A 14,707-nucleotide genomic window follows, 5' to 3' on the forward strand; every position below is an offset into this window, starting at 1 on the left:
AAACCCTTAAATTATCACTTAGCTTCAAAACAGACTATTTCTCAATATTTGTGCCAGTAGCATTATTTGTCACATGATCTATTATAGAATTCTCAATGTGATACATGCACTCAGATCCTAACATTAATCAATTCTTTAAATACTCCTTTTTCTTATCACAGTACTAATTCTTATCACTGTTAACAATCTTTTACAACTTTTCATTGGATGAGGAGTCAGAATTATATCTTTTCTACTTATCAGGTGATGATATGGACAAGCAGATGCAAATAAAGCCACTCTCCAAGCAATTTTATATAATCGCATTGGAGACATTGGACTTATTACATCAACAGCATGATTTCTATTTAATTTAAACTCATGAGACATACAACAAATCTTTATACTTAACCAAAATCACTCAAACCTACCTCTAATAGGACTTGTGTTGGCTGCAGCTGGAAAATTCACCCAATTTGGCCTCCAGCCATTCCCTCAGCAATAGAAGGCCCTCCTCCCGTTTCAGCTCTATTCACTCAAGCACAAGAGTTATAGCAGGTATTTTCCTACTTATCTGCTTTTACCCTTTAACAGAGAATAAATTTACCCAAACAATAACATTATGTCTGGATAAACATAACTACATTATTTACAGCAATATGTGCTCTCACCCAAAATGACATCAAAAAAATCGTTGCCTTCTCTACTTCAAGCCAATTAGGCCTTATAATAGTAACAATCGGTAATAACCAACCTTATCTAGCATTTCTCCATGTTTGCACACATGCCTTTTTCAAGGCCATCCTGTTTATATGCTCTGGCTCCATTATTCATAGCCTACATGATGAACAAGACATTCGAAAGATAGGAGGTTTATTTAAAGCAATACCTTTTACCACAGTGGCCCTCATTATTGGAAGTCTCTCACTGAGAGGAATACCGTTCCTCACAGGTTTCTACTCTAAAGAACTAATTATCGACACTGCTAACACATTGTATACCAACGCCTGAGCCCAGCAATAACTCTCGTCACCACATCCCTTACAGCTGTCTATGGCACTCGCATTATTTTCTTCGCACCATTAGGACAACCTCGCTTTTCTACTTTAATGAAAATAACCCACTGCTAATCAATTCTGTTAAATATTTATTAGCTGTAAGTATCTTTGCTGGATTCATTACCTCCAGCAAAATTCCCCCAATGACAATCCCACAAATAACAATACCTGATTACTTGAAACTAACTGCCTTTGCTGTGACCATCCTAGGTTTTGTTCTGGCATTTGAAATCAACCTCACTACACAAAACTTAAAATTTAAATATCCCTCAAATTTCTTCAAATTTTCCAACCTCTTAGGTATTTCCCCATTATTATACACCGCTTCCCACCATACTTAAATTTATCAACAAGTCAAAAGTCAGCATGTCTCCTAGATTTAATCTGACTAGAAAGTATCTTACCAAAAACTACTTTCCCTTATTCAAATAAAATTTTCTATACTAGTGTCAGACCAAAAAGGCCTAATCAAACTATATTTTCTTTCATTCCTCATTACCCTTGCCCTAAGCATAATTTTATCTAATTACCATGAGTAACCTCTATAATAACCACAACACCAATAAGTAATGATCAACCAGTAACAATTACCAATTAAGAACCATAGCTATACAACACTGCAATTCCTATAGGCTCTTCACAAAAATACCAGAATCACCTGTATAATAAATTACCCAGTCCCCTAGTCCATTAAATTTAAATACAATCTCCACTTCCTCATCCTTTAAAACAAAGAATACTATCGAAAATTCTATCATCAACCCTGAAAGAAATATACCTAGAACAGTCTTATTAGAGACTCAAACTTCAGGATACTTCTCAGTAGCCATAGCTGTCATATAACCAAATACTACTAATATTCCCCCTAAATAAATAAAAAATACTATTAAACCCCCAAGTGAACCACCAAATTCAACACAATCCCACAACCAACACCACCACCTACAATCAATTCAAGTCCACCATAAATAGGTGAAGGTTTTGAAGAAAAGCCCACAAAACTAATTACAAAAATAGTACTTAAAATAAATACAATGTATATTATCATTATTCTTACATGGAATCTAACCATGGCCAATGAAATGAAAAATCATCATTTTAATTCAACTATAAGAACACTAATGACCAACATCTGAAAATCACACCCATTAATAAAAATGATTAACAACGCAATTATTGACCTCCCAGCTCCATCAAACATTTCATCATGTTGAAATTTTGGTTCCCTTCTGGGCATTTGTTTAGTTCTACAAATCTTGACAGGTTTATTCCTAGCAATACATTATACATCAGACACAATAACTACTTTCTCGTAAGTAACACATGTCTGCCGAGATGTAAACTATGGATGAATTATCCAATATCTACATGCAAATGGAGCCGCCATATTAGTTATTTATTTATTCATGTAGGACAAGGCTTATATTATGGATCCTATACCTTTTTAGAAACATGAAACATTGGAATCATTATTTATAGTCATAGCTACAGCATTCATAGGCTATGTCTTACCCTGAGGACAAAGATCATTCTGAGGGGCAACAGTTATTACTAATCTCCTTTCAGCAATTCCATATATTGGCACAAGCCCTATCAAATGAATCTGAGGTGGATTTTCAGTAGATAAAGCAACTCTTACACGATTCTTCGCCTTCCATTTTATTCTCCCATTTATCATTGCAGCACTAGCAGCTGTCCACTTACTATTCCTTCACAAAACAGGATCTAATAACCCCGCTGGAACCTCAACTGATATAGACAAAATCCCATTTCACCCCTACTGTACAATCAAAGATATCCTAGATGTCTTACTGCTAATTCTAATACTATTAGTGCTATTTTCACCCGACTTACTAGGAACCCAGACAACTACACCCCAGCAAACCTTCTCAACACACCACCTCATATCAAGCCAGAGTGATAATTTTCTATTTGCATATGCAATTCTACGATCAATTCCTAATAAATTAGGAGGAGTAATGGCCTTAATCTTTTCAATCTTAATTCTAGCATTTATCCCAATGCTTCACACATCCAAACAATGAAGCATAACATTTCGACCTCTCAGTCAATGCGTATTTTGAGTACTACTAGCAGACCTATTAACACTAATGTGAATTGGAGGACAACCCAGAGCACCCCTTCATTATTATCTGACAACGAGCATCTATTCTATATTTCTTTTTTTTTTTAAAGAAGTTAATTATTATTATTATTATTTTTTTGCTGTACGCTGGCCTCTCACTGTTGTGGCCTTCCCGTTGCGGAGCACAGGCTCCGGACGCGCAGGCCCAGCGGCCATGGCTCACGGGCCCAGCCGCTCCGCGGCATGTGGGACCCTCCCGGACCGGGGCACGGACCGGCGTCCCCTGCATCGGCAGGCAGACTCTCAACCACTGCGCCACCAGGGAAGCCCTATATTTCTTTTTAATTCTAGTACTCATGCCAGTAACTAGCATCATTGAAAATAATCTCCTAAAATGAAGAGTCTTTGTAGTATCAATGTATCTATTACCCTGGTCTCGTAAACCAGAAAAGGAGAATAACACATCTCCCTAAGACTCAAGGTAGAAGCTCCAGCTCCACCATCAGCACCCAAAGCTGAAATTCTATTTAAACTATTCCCTGAAGATTTGTTATGGGACATTTACAAGATTACTAAGTACAATCTTAGTATTAAAATAACCTCTTTTTACCATAAATTACCATGTACTTCATGCATAATGTGTATTACATTAATAAGTACATATACATCATACATGCTATGTATAATCGTACATTATTACCCCATGCTTATAAGCATGTACATTACATAGTACATATTATTGATTGTACACAGTACATTAAGTAAAACCAATTCTAGTCAACATACATATCATATCCACTAGATCACAAGCTCAATCAGCAAGCTGTGTGAAACTATCAACCCCACTTAGCAGGTGTCCCTCTTCTTGCTCTGGGCCCATAACTTGTGAGGGTTTCTATTAATGAACTTTATCAGACATCTGGTTCTTACTTCAGGACCATCTCACCTAAAATTACCCATTCTTTCCTCTTAAATAAGACATCTCGATGGACTAATGACTAATCAGCCCATGCTCACACATAACTGTGGTTTTATGCATTTGGTATTTTTAAATTTTTATAGGGATGCTGGGACTCACTATGGCCATGTGAGGTCTTAACATAGTCAAATAAACTGTAGCTGGACTTTAATTGAATATTATTTACCAACATCATCAACCATAAGGTGTTATTCAGTCAATGGCTACAGGACATATGGAAATTACACACACATACATTACATACACATACACATTGAACAGGTAAATAACCTGTTTAACAAGCCCTCCTTTCGCCCCACTAAATCCCACATTCTACGTGCCTATAAGGCCCTGCCAAACCCCCCAAACAAGGCAAAAATATATGAATACATAGAATTTAGTTAATCTATCCAACAAACATAAACAATGCTCAAAATAGGATATACCTAGAAAATAAACCCTAATCGCACCAATGAATTACTTAGATATTTACCATTTATATAGACAGGCATCTCCCTAGATCTATGGATCATTTTTATCAAAATTTTAATACTAAATCTAGCATAAATCATACAAAACAACTATATACATGTTACTTCACAATATAAACACAACTTGTTAATGTAGCTTAAAACCTAAAGCAAGACCCTGAAAGTGCCTAGATGAGTTTATGGAGTTGATAAACACAGAGGTTTGGTCCCAGGCTTTCCATTAGTTTTTAATAAAATTACACATGCAAGCATCGGAGCCCCAGTGAGAATGCCCTCTAAATCATTCAAAGGACCTGGCATCAAGTACACTAATACTAGTAGCTCATAACACCTTGCTTAACCACACATCCACAGGAAACAGCAGTGATTAAAATTAAGCCATAAACAAAAGTTCAACTAAGTTATATTAACTAGGGTTGGTAAATTTTGAGCCAGCCACCACGATCAAACGATTAACCCAAATTAATAGAAATTCAGTGGAAGGCGTGTTAAAGAGTAACATAAAGTTAAATTTTAATTAAGCTGTAAAAAGCCATGGCTAAAATAAAAATAGACTACGAAAGTGACTTTAGTATTTCCTAATTACACAACAGCTAAGACCCAAACTGGGATTAGACACCCCACTATGCTTAGTCCTAAACCCAAATAATTATTATAACAAAATTATTCTCCAGAGTACTACCAGCAGCAGCTTAAAACTCAAAGGTCTTGGCAGTGCTTCACACCCTTCTACAGGAGCCTGTTCTATAATCGATAAACCCCGATAAACCTCACCAACCCTGGCTAATTCAGTCTATATGCTGTCTTCAGCAAGCCCTAAAAAGGCATAAAAGTAAGCATAATTATACATAAAAACATTAGGTCAAGGTGTAACCTATGGAGTGGGAAGAAACGGGCTACATTTTCTATCTCAAGAATGTATTTCTCACTACACACGGGTTTTTATGAAAACTAAAAACCAAAGGAGGATTTAGTAGCAAATTAAGAATAGAGTGCTTAACTGAATAAGGCCATGAAGTAAGCACACACTGCCCATCACCTTCCTCAAGTATTACAATAGCTTCCTACAATCTATTACTAAACACTAATTATATGAGAGGAGACAAGTCGTAACAAGGTAAGCACACTGGAAAGTGTGCTTGGATAAATCAAAGCATAGCTTACATAAAAGCACCTAGTTTACCCCTAGGAGATTTCATAGTTTATGAACACTTTGAACTAAATCTAGCCAACCCCCCACAAGTTTTACTAATATAAGCAAATTAAGTAAAACATTTACTCAACATTTAAAGTATAGGGGATAGAATTTAAAATATCCTCTGGCACTACAGAGAACCTGCCATAAGGGAATGATGAAACATTAAAAGTAACAAAAAGCAGTTAACCCCTTGTACATTTTGCATAATGATTTAACTAGTAAACATTTAACAAAGAGAACTTAAACATCCTGAAACCAGATGAGCTACTTATGAACAGTTTATTAGAACAAACTCATCTATGTAGCAAAATAAGTAGATTTATAAGAAGATTTATAAGTAGAGTTGACAAGCCTAACGTGCCTGGTGATAGCTGGTTGTCCAGGAAAAGAATCTTAGTTCGACTTTAAAAATTACCAAAAAAATTATAAATTTTAATGTATTTTTAAATGTTAATCTTAAAAGGTACAGCTTCTTAGAAATGATACAACCTTATCTAGAGAGTAAAAACAATACCATAGTTGGCTTAAAAGCAGCCACCAATTAATAAAGAGTTCAAGTCCAACAATAACTTTATCTTAATACCAATAATAAGGAAATCAACTCCTAGCTTTATAGTGGACTAATCTATTGACCAATAGAGGCAATAATGTTAACAATAATGAGTAACAAGAAATATTTCTCCTTGCATAAGCTTACATCAGTAACTAATACTATACTGATAATTAACAGCAAATGAGCACAATGCAACATTAAATTATTTATTTAGTAAGCTGTTAATCCAACACAAGCATGCACTCGTGAAAAGATTTTAAAAAGTAAAAGGAACTCGGCAAACATAAACCCTGCCTGTTTACCAAAAACATCACCTCTTGCATAACTAGCAGTAGAGGCACTGCTGGCCCAGTGACAACTGTTAAACGGCCATGGTATCCTGGCCATGCAAAGGTAGCATAATCATTTGTTCTCTAAATAAGGACTCGTATGAATGGCCTCATGAGGGTTTTACTGTCTCTTACTTTCAATCAGTGAAACTGACCTTCCCATGAGGAGGCGGGAATAATAAAATAAGACGAGAAGACCCTATGCAGCTTTAGTTAACCCCCCAAAAAACTAAACCACTGAGGGATAACAAATTTTTATATGGGTTGACAATTTTGGTTGGAGTGAGCTCAGAGAACAAAAAAGGCTCTGAATGATTGAAGTCTAGACTTACTAGTCAAAACATATTATCATTTCTTGATCCAAAAATTTATCAGTGGAACAAGTTAGCCTAGGGCTAACAGCTCAATCCTCTTCTAGAGTTCATATCAACAATAGGGTTTACGATCTCAATGTTGGATCCAGACACCCCAATGGTGTAACCTCTATTAAAGGTTCATTTGTTCAATGATTAAAGTCCTACGTGATCTAAGTTCAGACTGGAGTAATACAGGTCGGTTCCTATCTATTATATATTTCCCTCAGTTCAAAAGGACAAGAGAAATCAGGCTCACTTTAAAAAAGCACCTGATAAACCAGTTAATGATATAATCTTAATTTAATTAATATATACAAAATATTACCCAAGAACAGGGTTTGTTAAGGTGGCAGAGCCCACTAATTGTGTAAAACTTAAACCTTTGTAACTGGAGGTTCAAATCCTCTCCCTAACAAAATGTTTATAATTAACATCTTAATACTCATTATCCCCATTCTCCTAGCCATTGCATTCCTCACATTAATTGAATGAAAAATCCCAGGTTATATGCAACTTTGAAAAGGACCAAATATCGTTGGACCATATGGCCTATTACAACCTATTGCTGACACAAATTATTCATTAAAGCACCATTACGACCAGCTACATCCTCCATTTCCATATTTATTATTGCACCAATCCTAGCCCTAACCCTAGCCCTAATCATATCAATTCCTCTACCTATACCTTATCCCCTAATTAGTATAAATCTAAGGGTGTTATTTATAATAGCTATGTCAAGCTTCGCCGTATATTCCATCTTCTGATCCAGATGGGCCTCCAACTCAAAATATGTATTAATTGCAGCCCCACGAGCAGTAGCACAAACAATTTCATATGAATACTAGCAATTGTTCTTCTATCAGCCCTTTAAGTAAATGGAACTTTTATTTTCTCAACCCTCATCACAAGAACATTTATGAATAATCTTCCCATCATGACCCCTAGCTGTGATTTATCTCCTCTCTAGCAGAAACTAACCGAGCCCCCTTTGACCTAACAAGAGAAGGAGAATCTGAACTCATATCGGGATTCAACGTAGAATATGCAGCAGGCCCATTCATTATATTTTTCTTAGAATATGCCATTATAATAAATATTTTCACAACAATCCTCTTTCTAGGAGCATTCCACAACCCCCCCATACTAGAACTATATACAACCAACTTTATTATAAAAACACTATTATTAACAATTTCTTCCCTATGATTTTGAGCATCCTACCCTCAAGGTAAACTTAGCCAAGGAGGTGAAAGACCCATACTCTGAAAAGTATAAGACCTTTATGAAGAAAATTGAAGATGATACAAAGAAATGGAAAGATATGCATGTTCATGGACTGGAAGAATTAATATTGTTAAAATATCCATAGTAGCAAAAACAAACTACAAATTTAATGCAATCCCTATCAAAATACCCAGGACATTTTTTTTCACAGGAATGAAAACAGATAATCTGAATTAGAACAAATAATCTGAAAATTTATATGGAACCACAGAAGACCCCAAATAGCCACAGCAATCTTGAGAAGAAAGAAGAAAGCTGGAAGTATCATGTGCCAGGACTTCAGACTATACTACAAAACTACAGTAATCAAAACAGTATGGTACTCTTATAAAAACATACCAATAAATCAATGGAACAGAATAGAGATCCCAGAAATAAACCTACACATTTATAAAGAGCTATAAAACTCAATATCGAAAACTAACCCAATTAAAAATTGGACAGAAGACCTGAATAGACATTTTTCCAAAATAGACATACAGATGGCCAACAGGCACGTGAAAAGATGCTAACATATCCAACATATATATCCAACATATATAAATAGCTCATACAATTCAACATAAAAAAAACCCCAAACAACTCATTGCAAAATAGGCAGAAGAACTGAATAGAAATTTTTCCAAAGAGGAAATGCAGATGGCCAATAGGTACATGAAAAGAGGCTCAACATCGCTAATCATCAGGGAAATGCAAATCAAAACCACAATGATAGCAGCCCTATTTACAATAGCCCAGAGATGGAAACAACCTAAGTGTCCATTATCGGATGAATGGATAAAGAAGATGTGGCACATATATACAATGGAATATTACTCAGCCATAAAAAGAAACGAAATTGAGCTATTTGTAATGAGGTGGATGGACCTAGAGTCTGTCATACAGAGTGAAGTAAGTCAGAAAGAGAAAGACAAATACTGTATGCTGACACATATATATGGAATTTAAGAAAAAAAATGTCATGAAGAACATAGGGGTAAGACAGGAATAAAGACACAGACCTACTAGAGAATGGACTTGAGGATATGGGGAGGGGGAAGGGTAAGCTGTGACAAAGCGAAAGAGCGGCATGGACATATATACACTACCAAACATAAGGTAGATAGATAGTGGGAAGCAGCTGCATAGCACAGGGAGATCAGCTCGGTGCTTTGTGACCACCTGGAGGGGTGGGATAGGGAGGGTGGGAGGGAGATCCAAAAGGGAGGGGATATAGGAACATATGTATATGTATAACTGATTAAATTTGTTATAAAGCAGAAAAAAATATTTAAAAAAAACCACAATGAGATAGCTATTCTGACAGATGTGAGGTGTTGTCATCAAAAAGAACACAAATAAATGTGTTGGCAAGGATGTGGAGAAAAGGGAACCCTTGTACACTGTTGGTGGGAATGTAAATCTGTGCAGCCACTGTGGAAAACAGTTTGGAGGTTCCTCAAAAAACTAAAAATAGAACTACCATATGATCCAGCAGTTCCATTCCTGGGTATGTATCTGAAAATGAAAAAAAATTCGAGAAGATACATGCACCCCAATGTTAATAGCACAATTATTTACAATGGCTAAGACATGTAAGAGAACCCAAGTGCCAATCAACAGATGAATGGATAAAGAACACTTGGTATACACACACACACACAGGAATACTATTTGGCCATGAAAAATTCCATTTGCAACAACACGATGGACTTGGAGGGTTTTATGCTTAGTAAGATAAGTCAGACAGGGAAAGACAAATACGGTATACTGTAACTTATATGTGGACTCCAAAAAACAAACATGAATGAAATGAATATAACAAAACAAATAGACAGATATGGAGAACAAATTAGTGGTTACCAGTGGGAAGAGGGACGGAGGGAGGGACAAGATAGGGTAGGGGATTAAGAGGTACAAACTACTATATGTAAAATAACCTACAAGGATATACCATACAGCACAGGGAATATAGCCAATAGTTTATAATAACTTTAAATGTTGTAGGATTTATAAAAATATTGAATCACTATGTTATACAGCTGAAACTTATATAATGTAAATCAACTATACTTCAATTAAAAAATGAAATTGCGTATGTAGATGTTGCATGTGCAAACCTGAAAGCGTTTTGCCTAATTGTAAAGCATTATAAAATATTGAAGTATTGTTAAATCTATTTCTAGACAAATAAGAATTGCAGTAAAATTGAATAATACTCATTAGAAAAAGAATTAAGATGGACCTCTACTTCACACCATATACAAAAATTAACTAAAAATGGGTCAAAGGCCTTAATGTACTTAAATTAAAATTTTAGAATAAACTTAGGGGTGAACTTTTGTGACCCTGAATTAGGCAATGGTTTCCTTCGATATTATGCTAAAAGTACAAGCAACAAAAGAAAAAAATAGATAAATGGGGTGTCATCAAAATTAAAAACTTTTGGGAATTCCCTGGTGGTCCAGTTGTTAGGATTCAGTGCTGCTGTGGCCCAGGTTCAGTCCCTGGTTGGGGAACTAAGATCCTGCAAGCCAAGCAGCATGGCCAAAAAAAAAATTAAAAACTTTTGTGCTTCAGAGGGCATTATCAACAAAGTGAAATACAACCTACAGAATGGGAGAAAATATTTGCAGATCATATATTTAATAAGAGACTCGTATCTAGAATAGATGAAGAACTTTTACAACCCAATGAGACAAATAATCTAATTAAAAGATAGGCAAAAAAATTGGATAGGTATTTCTCTAAAGAAGACATCCAATGAGCCCACGAAAAAATGTTCAACATCATTAATCATCAGGAAAATGAAAAATCAAAACCATAATGAAATACTACTTTATATGCATGTGGGTGGCTGTAGTCAAAAAATGGATAATAGCACATGTTGATGGGCATGTGGAGAAACTGAAACCCTCACATGTTGCTGGTATGTGTGTAAAATGGTGTAACTGTGGAAAACAGCAGTTTCTCAAAAAAGTTAAACACGAAGTTACTATTCGACTGAGTAATTCTACTCCTAGTTATATACCAAGAGAAAGAAAAGCTTATGAAAACTTCATAATAGCCAAAAGGTGGAAACAACCCAAATGCCCGTCAATTAATGAATAGATTTTTAGAATGTCATAACTCTCCAATTATAATAGATAGTATGGATAAAGATAGTATTAAATTTAGGTTAATGGATGGTGAAAACTAGGCTCACAGCACCCTGCACTTATCACAATCATAACAAATACTTATACATCAATCTCCCCCCTAACTTGGCCACACCTTGTTCACAGGTGTATCCCCAACACAGACAACACACACAATTGGGTGTTGCAGCAAACCAGCCTCATGTATATGCTCTATTCCTGATCTTGGCAGGAACACTACTCTAAAAGTTCCATTTCTACCTCTCAAGGACAGGACCCTGCTTTATTCATCCTTACACCCAGCACCTAACAGAGCCTGGCACTCAGTTACCCTTAGTAACCTATGTGAATCTTTCTGAGGCCACTCAAAAGGCAGGAAAGAAAGAAGGTTGGATGGAATTTTTGCCCAGCAATAACAAAAAAGGGAAACCATACCTTCAACAGGGCCAATTTGATTGGTCACAGCGAATCTGAGCACTTTTTCTTCATCCGTGTACAAGGCAAAGACCCGGTCCACATTCAGCTGCTGGGTGGTGGGGATGGTCCAGTGTCTGGGGCCATGTCTGCATGCCTGGTAAGTGATGTTCTGGTGGATGCGGTAGGACCGTGTTTGGTTGATGGCACCCAACGTGAGAGAGTAGGCTCTGGAACTTGTGGAGGTCACAGCTGCAATAGACATTATTCAGTCAAATGAGGAAATGTACAAATATTAAATACAGAGGTTTTTTTTATGTGAGGTGAGTTTCTCTGCAGTTTTTCATGTAGTTGCTGGAGCATGTCCCCTTGGGAAGTTTGAGTTTATATGGGAAACCTGCAAGGCAGTCCCAAGAACCCACGTAGATGTAAAACCAAAGCACTGAGAGGGAAGAGGTATAATCACTGCTGTCAATATTCTCAAAGAATAAACTTTACTATATGCCAGCTATACCCAGCACTCTATAAGCAGTGCCTCATTTATTCCTCACAACAGCCAGTGAGGTGGGCCCTGCCATCTTGTGTGGAGAGTCTCACAGAGGTTAGAGAGTTAATTAAGTAGTCTAAGAAGCAAAACTGGGGGCTTCCCTGGTGGCGCAGTGGTTGAGAGTCCGCCTGCTGATGCAGGGGACACGGGTTCGTGTCCTGGTCCGGGAAGATCCCACATGCCGCACATGGCTGCTGAGCCTGCACGTCCGGAGCCTGTGCTCCGCAATGGGAGAGGCCACAACAGTGAGAGGCCCACGTACCGCAAAAAACTAAAATAAGAAGCAAAGCTGGTATGCAGAGCTGGAACTGGAACTCAAGTTGGCCTGACTCTACCCCACTCCTCCCAAGTTTTCAACCAATCCATCCATCAGTGCACAGAAGACTTCCAACACCTTGCACTTAAGTCTGGAGGCTTCTGGGGAAAGGGGCGGGGGTCTTTTATCTCCACCTGAGTGCAGAGTTGGGAGGCCAGGCAGTTTTCTAGCCATCAGCTACCCTGTGCCCAGGCCAGATCTCTGCTGCCCATCCTCTTCCCTGTGCCTCTTGCCTGGCTTCCAGCTCTCACACCGCACGAGAAGCAAAGGCACAACTCAAAACAAACCCCTGTGCTGCAGGACAGCAACTGAGATTGGGGAAGCATCTCAAAATCAGGGGGTGTCTTACAGAACACATCACACCTTACACATATCAACCATGTAAGAGAGACAGAAAAGGGGTGATTATTCTCATTCTAAAGATGAGAAAAAAAGCTCTCAGACAGTAAGTGATCTTATTCCCCACATATTTTAAACACATCCATGATAAGAATTCTTGAGTCTTCTGACTCCAAATCTAGTGGTAGTTTTATAATACTGTATGGCATCTCTGATTTCAAAGCAGGCTGAAACAAGGTTACAGAACAAGTATAAATTCCAATAATCAATATTTTTCCACAAACAAGAGAGCAGGATGGTTAAAAACTGTACAAAATTATACCATCCCTCCCCACCCCATAGACAAGGTTGTTATTATGTTATTATTATCTGCAAATATTGGGTAGGGATGTTGATATTCTTGTGTACAACAGCCATCACTTTTCTCACACTAATAAAATAACAAGAATAATAAAAACAACACTGAGCTCATTTCATGTGTCACACACTGTTCTATAAGGACATGCCACGTAGTCACTCACATAATCCTCACAACTATCTTGTGAGATGCGCACCGTCCCCATTTTACAAGGTGAGAACTGGTTGCACGTACCTGAGTCCGAGTAGTGGTAGAGCTCCTTGTAGGGAGCGATGTGGGCTGTGAAGTTTGCTGGGATGTAAGGCACCTGGCCTTGAATGTTGGTTTGAATGCTCAGATAGTTCTCTGGGTCCAGCCCCTCAGCAGTTTGAGTGATTCGAACCCTTTCCTCTCCTGGGTAGAAAGTAACTTCCATGTCATGGATAAAGGTAGCACCTGGAGAGGAAAACAATCCAGCACAGGGATGAAAGGAGGCCTTGCATCTTCCAGCAATTATCACCAGTGCATACTTCCACTTCCCAGTTTCTCCTACTGCTGGGGATGGTGCCTAAGGAGCTCTGATAACGAAGGTTAAGTACTCTGAGCTGTTGATCTCACCAGTTCCCCGAACTTTCTGTTAAAGAGCATGGTTCCATTCTATCCCATCTCACACTGCCTCTCTTTGTAGGAACTTGTTTTCTGTGAAAAATAAACCCCTAGGAACATCCTTGACCTTTCTCTTTCTATGGCTGTCAGACCTAACAAAAACAATAAAAAATCCCCAGGACACCCATTTACATTTGAATATCAGATGAATAAAAAACACTTTTAGTATAAATATGTCCCATACAATATTTGGGGCATACTTATACTAAATTATTCAATTTTTTTTTTTTTTTTTGCATTACGCAGGACTCTCACTGTTGTGGCCTCTCCCGTTGCGGAGCACAGGCTCCGGACGCACAGGCTCAGCGGCCATGGCTCACGGGCCCAGCCACTCCGCGGCACATGGGATCCTCCCGGACCGGGGCACGAACCCATGTCCCTTGCATCGGCAGGCAGACTGTCAACCACTGCGCCACCAGGGAAGCCCTAAATTATTCAATTATTAATTGTTTATCTGAAATTCAAATGTAACTAGGTATACTGTATTTTATTTATCTACTTTTGACTCAAGGTTTTATCAAAACTTGATTAAGAGCAAGATCCTACAAAATGCCTATTGAATTCTACGGCTGGAGGTGGGCCAAGAACTTTTCTCTCACACTTTATGTGCAATAAACATAAATCCACTAGGAAACAAGGGGTAGTGAGGTGAGAAGCCAGGAACTATTCTCTACACC

The 14,707-nt window shown here is 37.7% G+C and overlaps 1 protein-coding gene across 2 annotated transcripts in view; it reads right to left on the bottom strand.

Annotated features, from left to right (window-relative positions):
• The window catches only part of NID2 (nidogen 2), a 78,541-nt gene that overhangs the window by 33,792 nt on the left and 30,042 nt on the right, over positions 1–14,707 (bottom strand). For both annotated transcript variants that reach the window (XM_081229077.1, XM_081229076.1), the window contains exons 7-8: positions 13,620–13,820; positions 11,847–12,077 (exon numbers count right to left, since the gene is read on the bottom strand). In XM_081229077.1, the coding sequence (XP_081085203.1) occupies positions 11,847–12,077; positions 13,620–13,820 (432 nt within the window). The remainder of the gene's footprint in view (positions 1–11,846; positions 12,078–13,619; positions 13,821–14,707) is intronic.

This window comes from Mesoplodon bidens, assembly GCF_964165515.1.
Source record: "Mesoplodon bidens genome assembly, chromosome: 3".
In the NCBI taxonomy this organism is placed as follows: Eukaryota; Metazoa; Chordata; class Mammalia; order Artiodactyla; family Ziphiidae; genus Mesoplodon; species Mesoplodon bidens.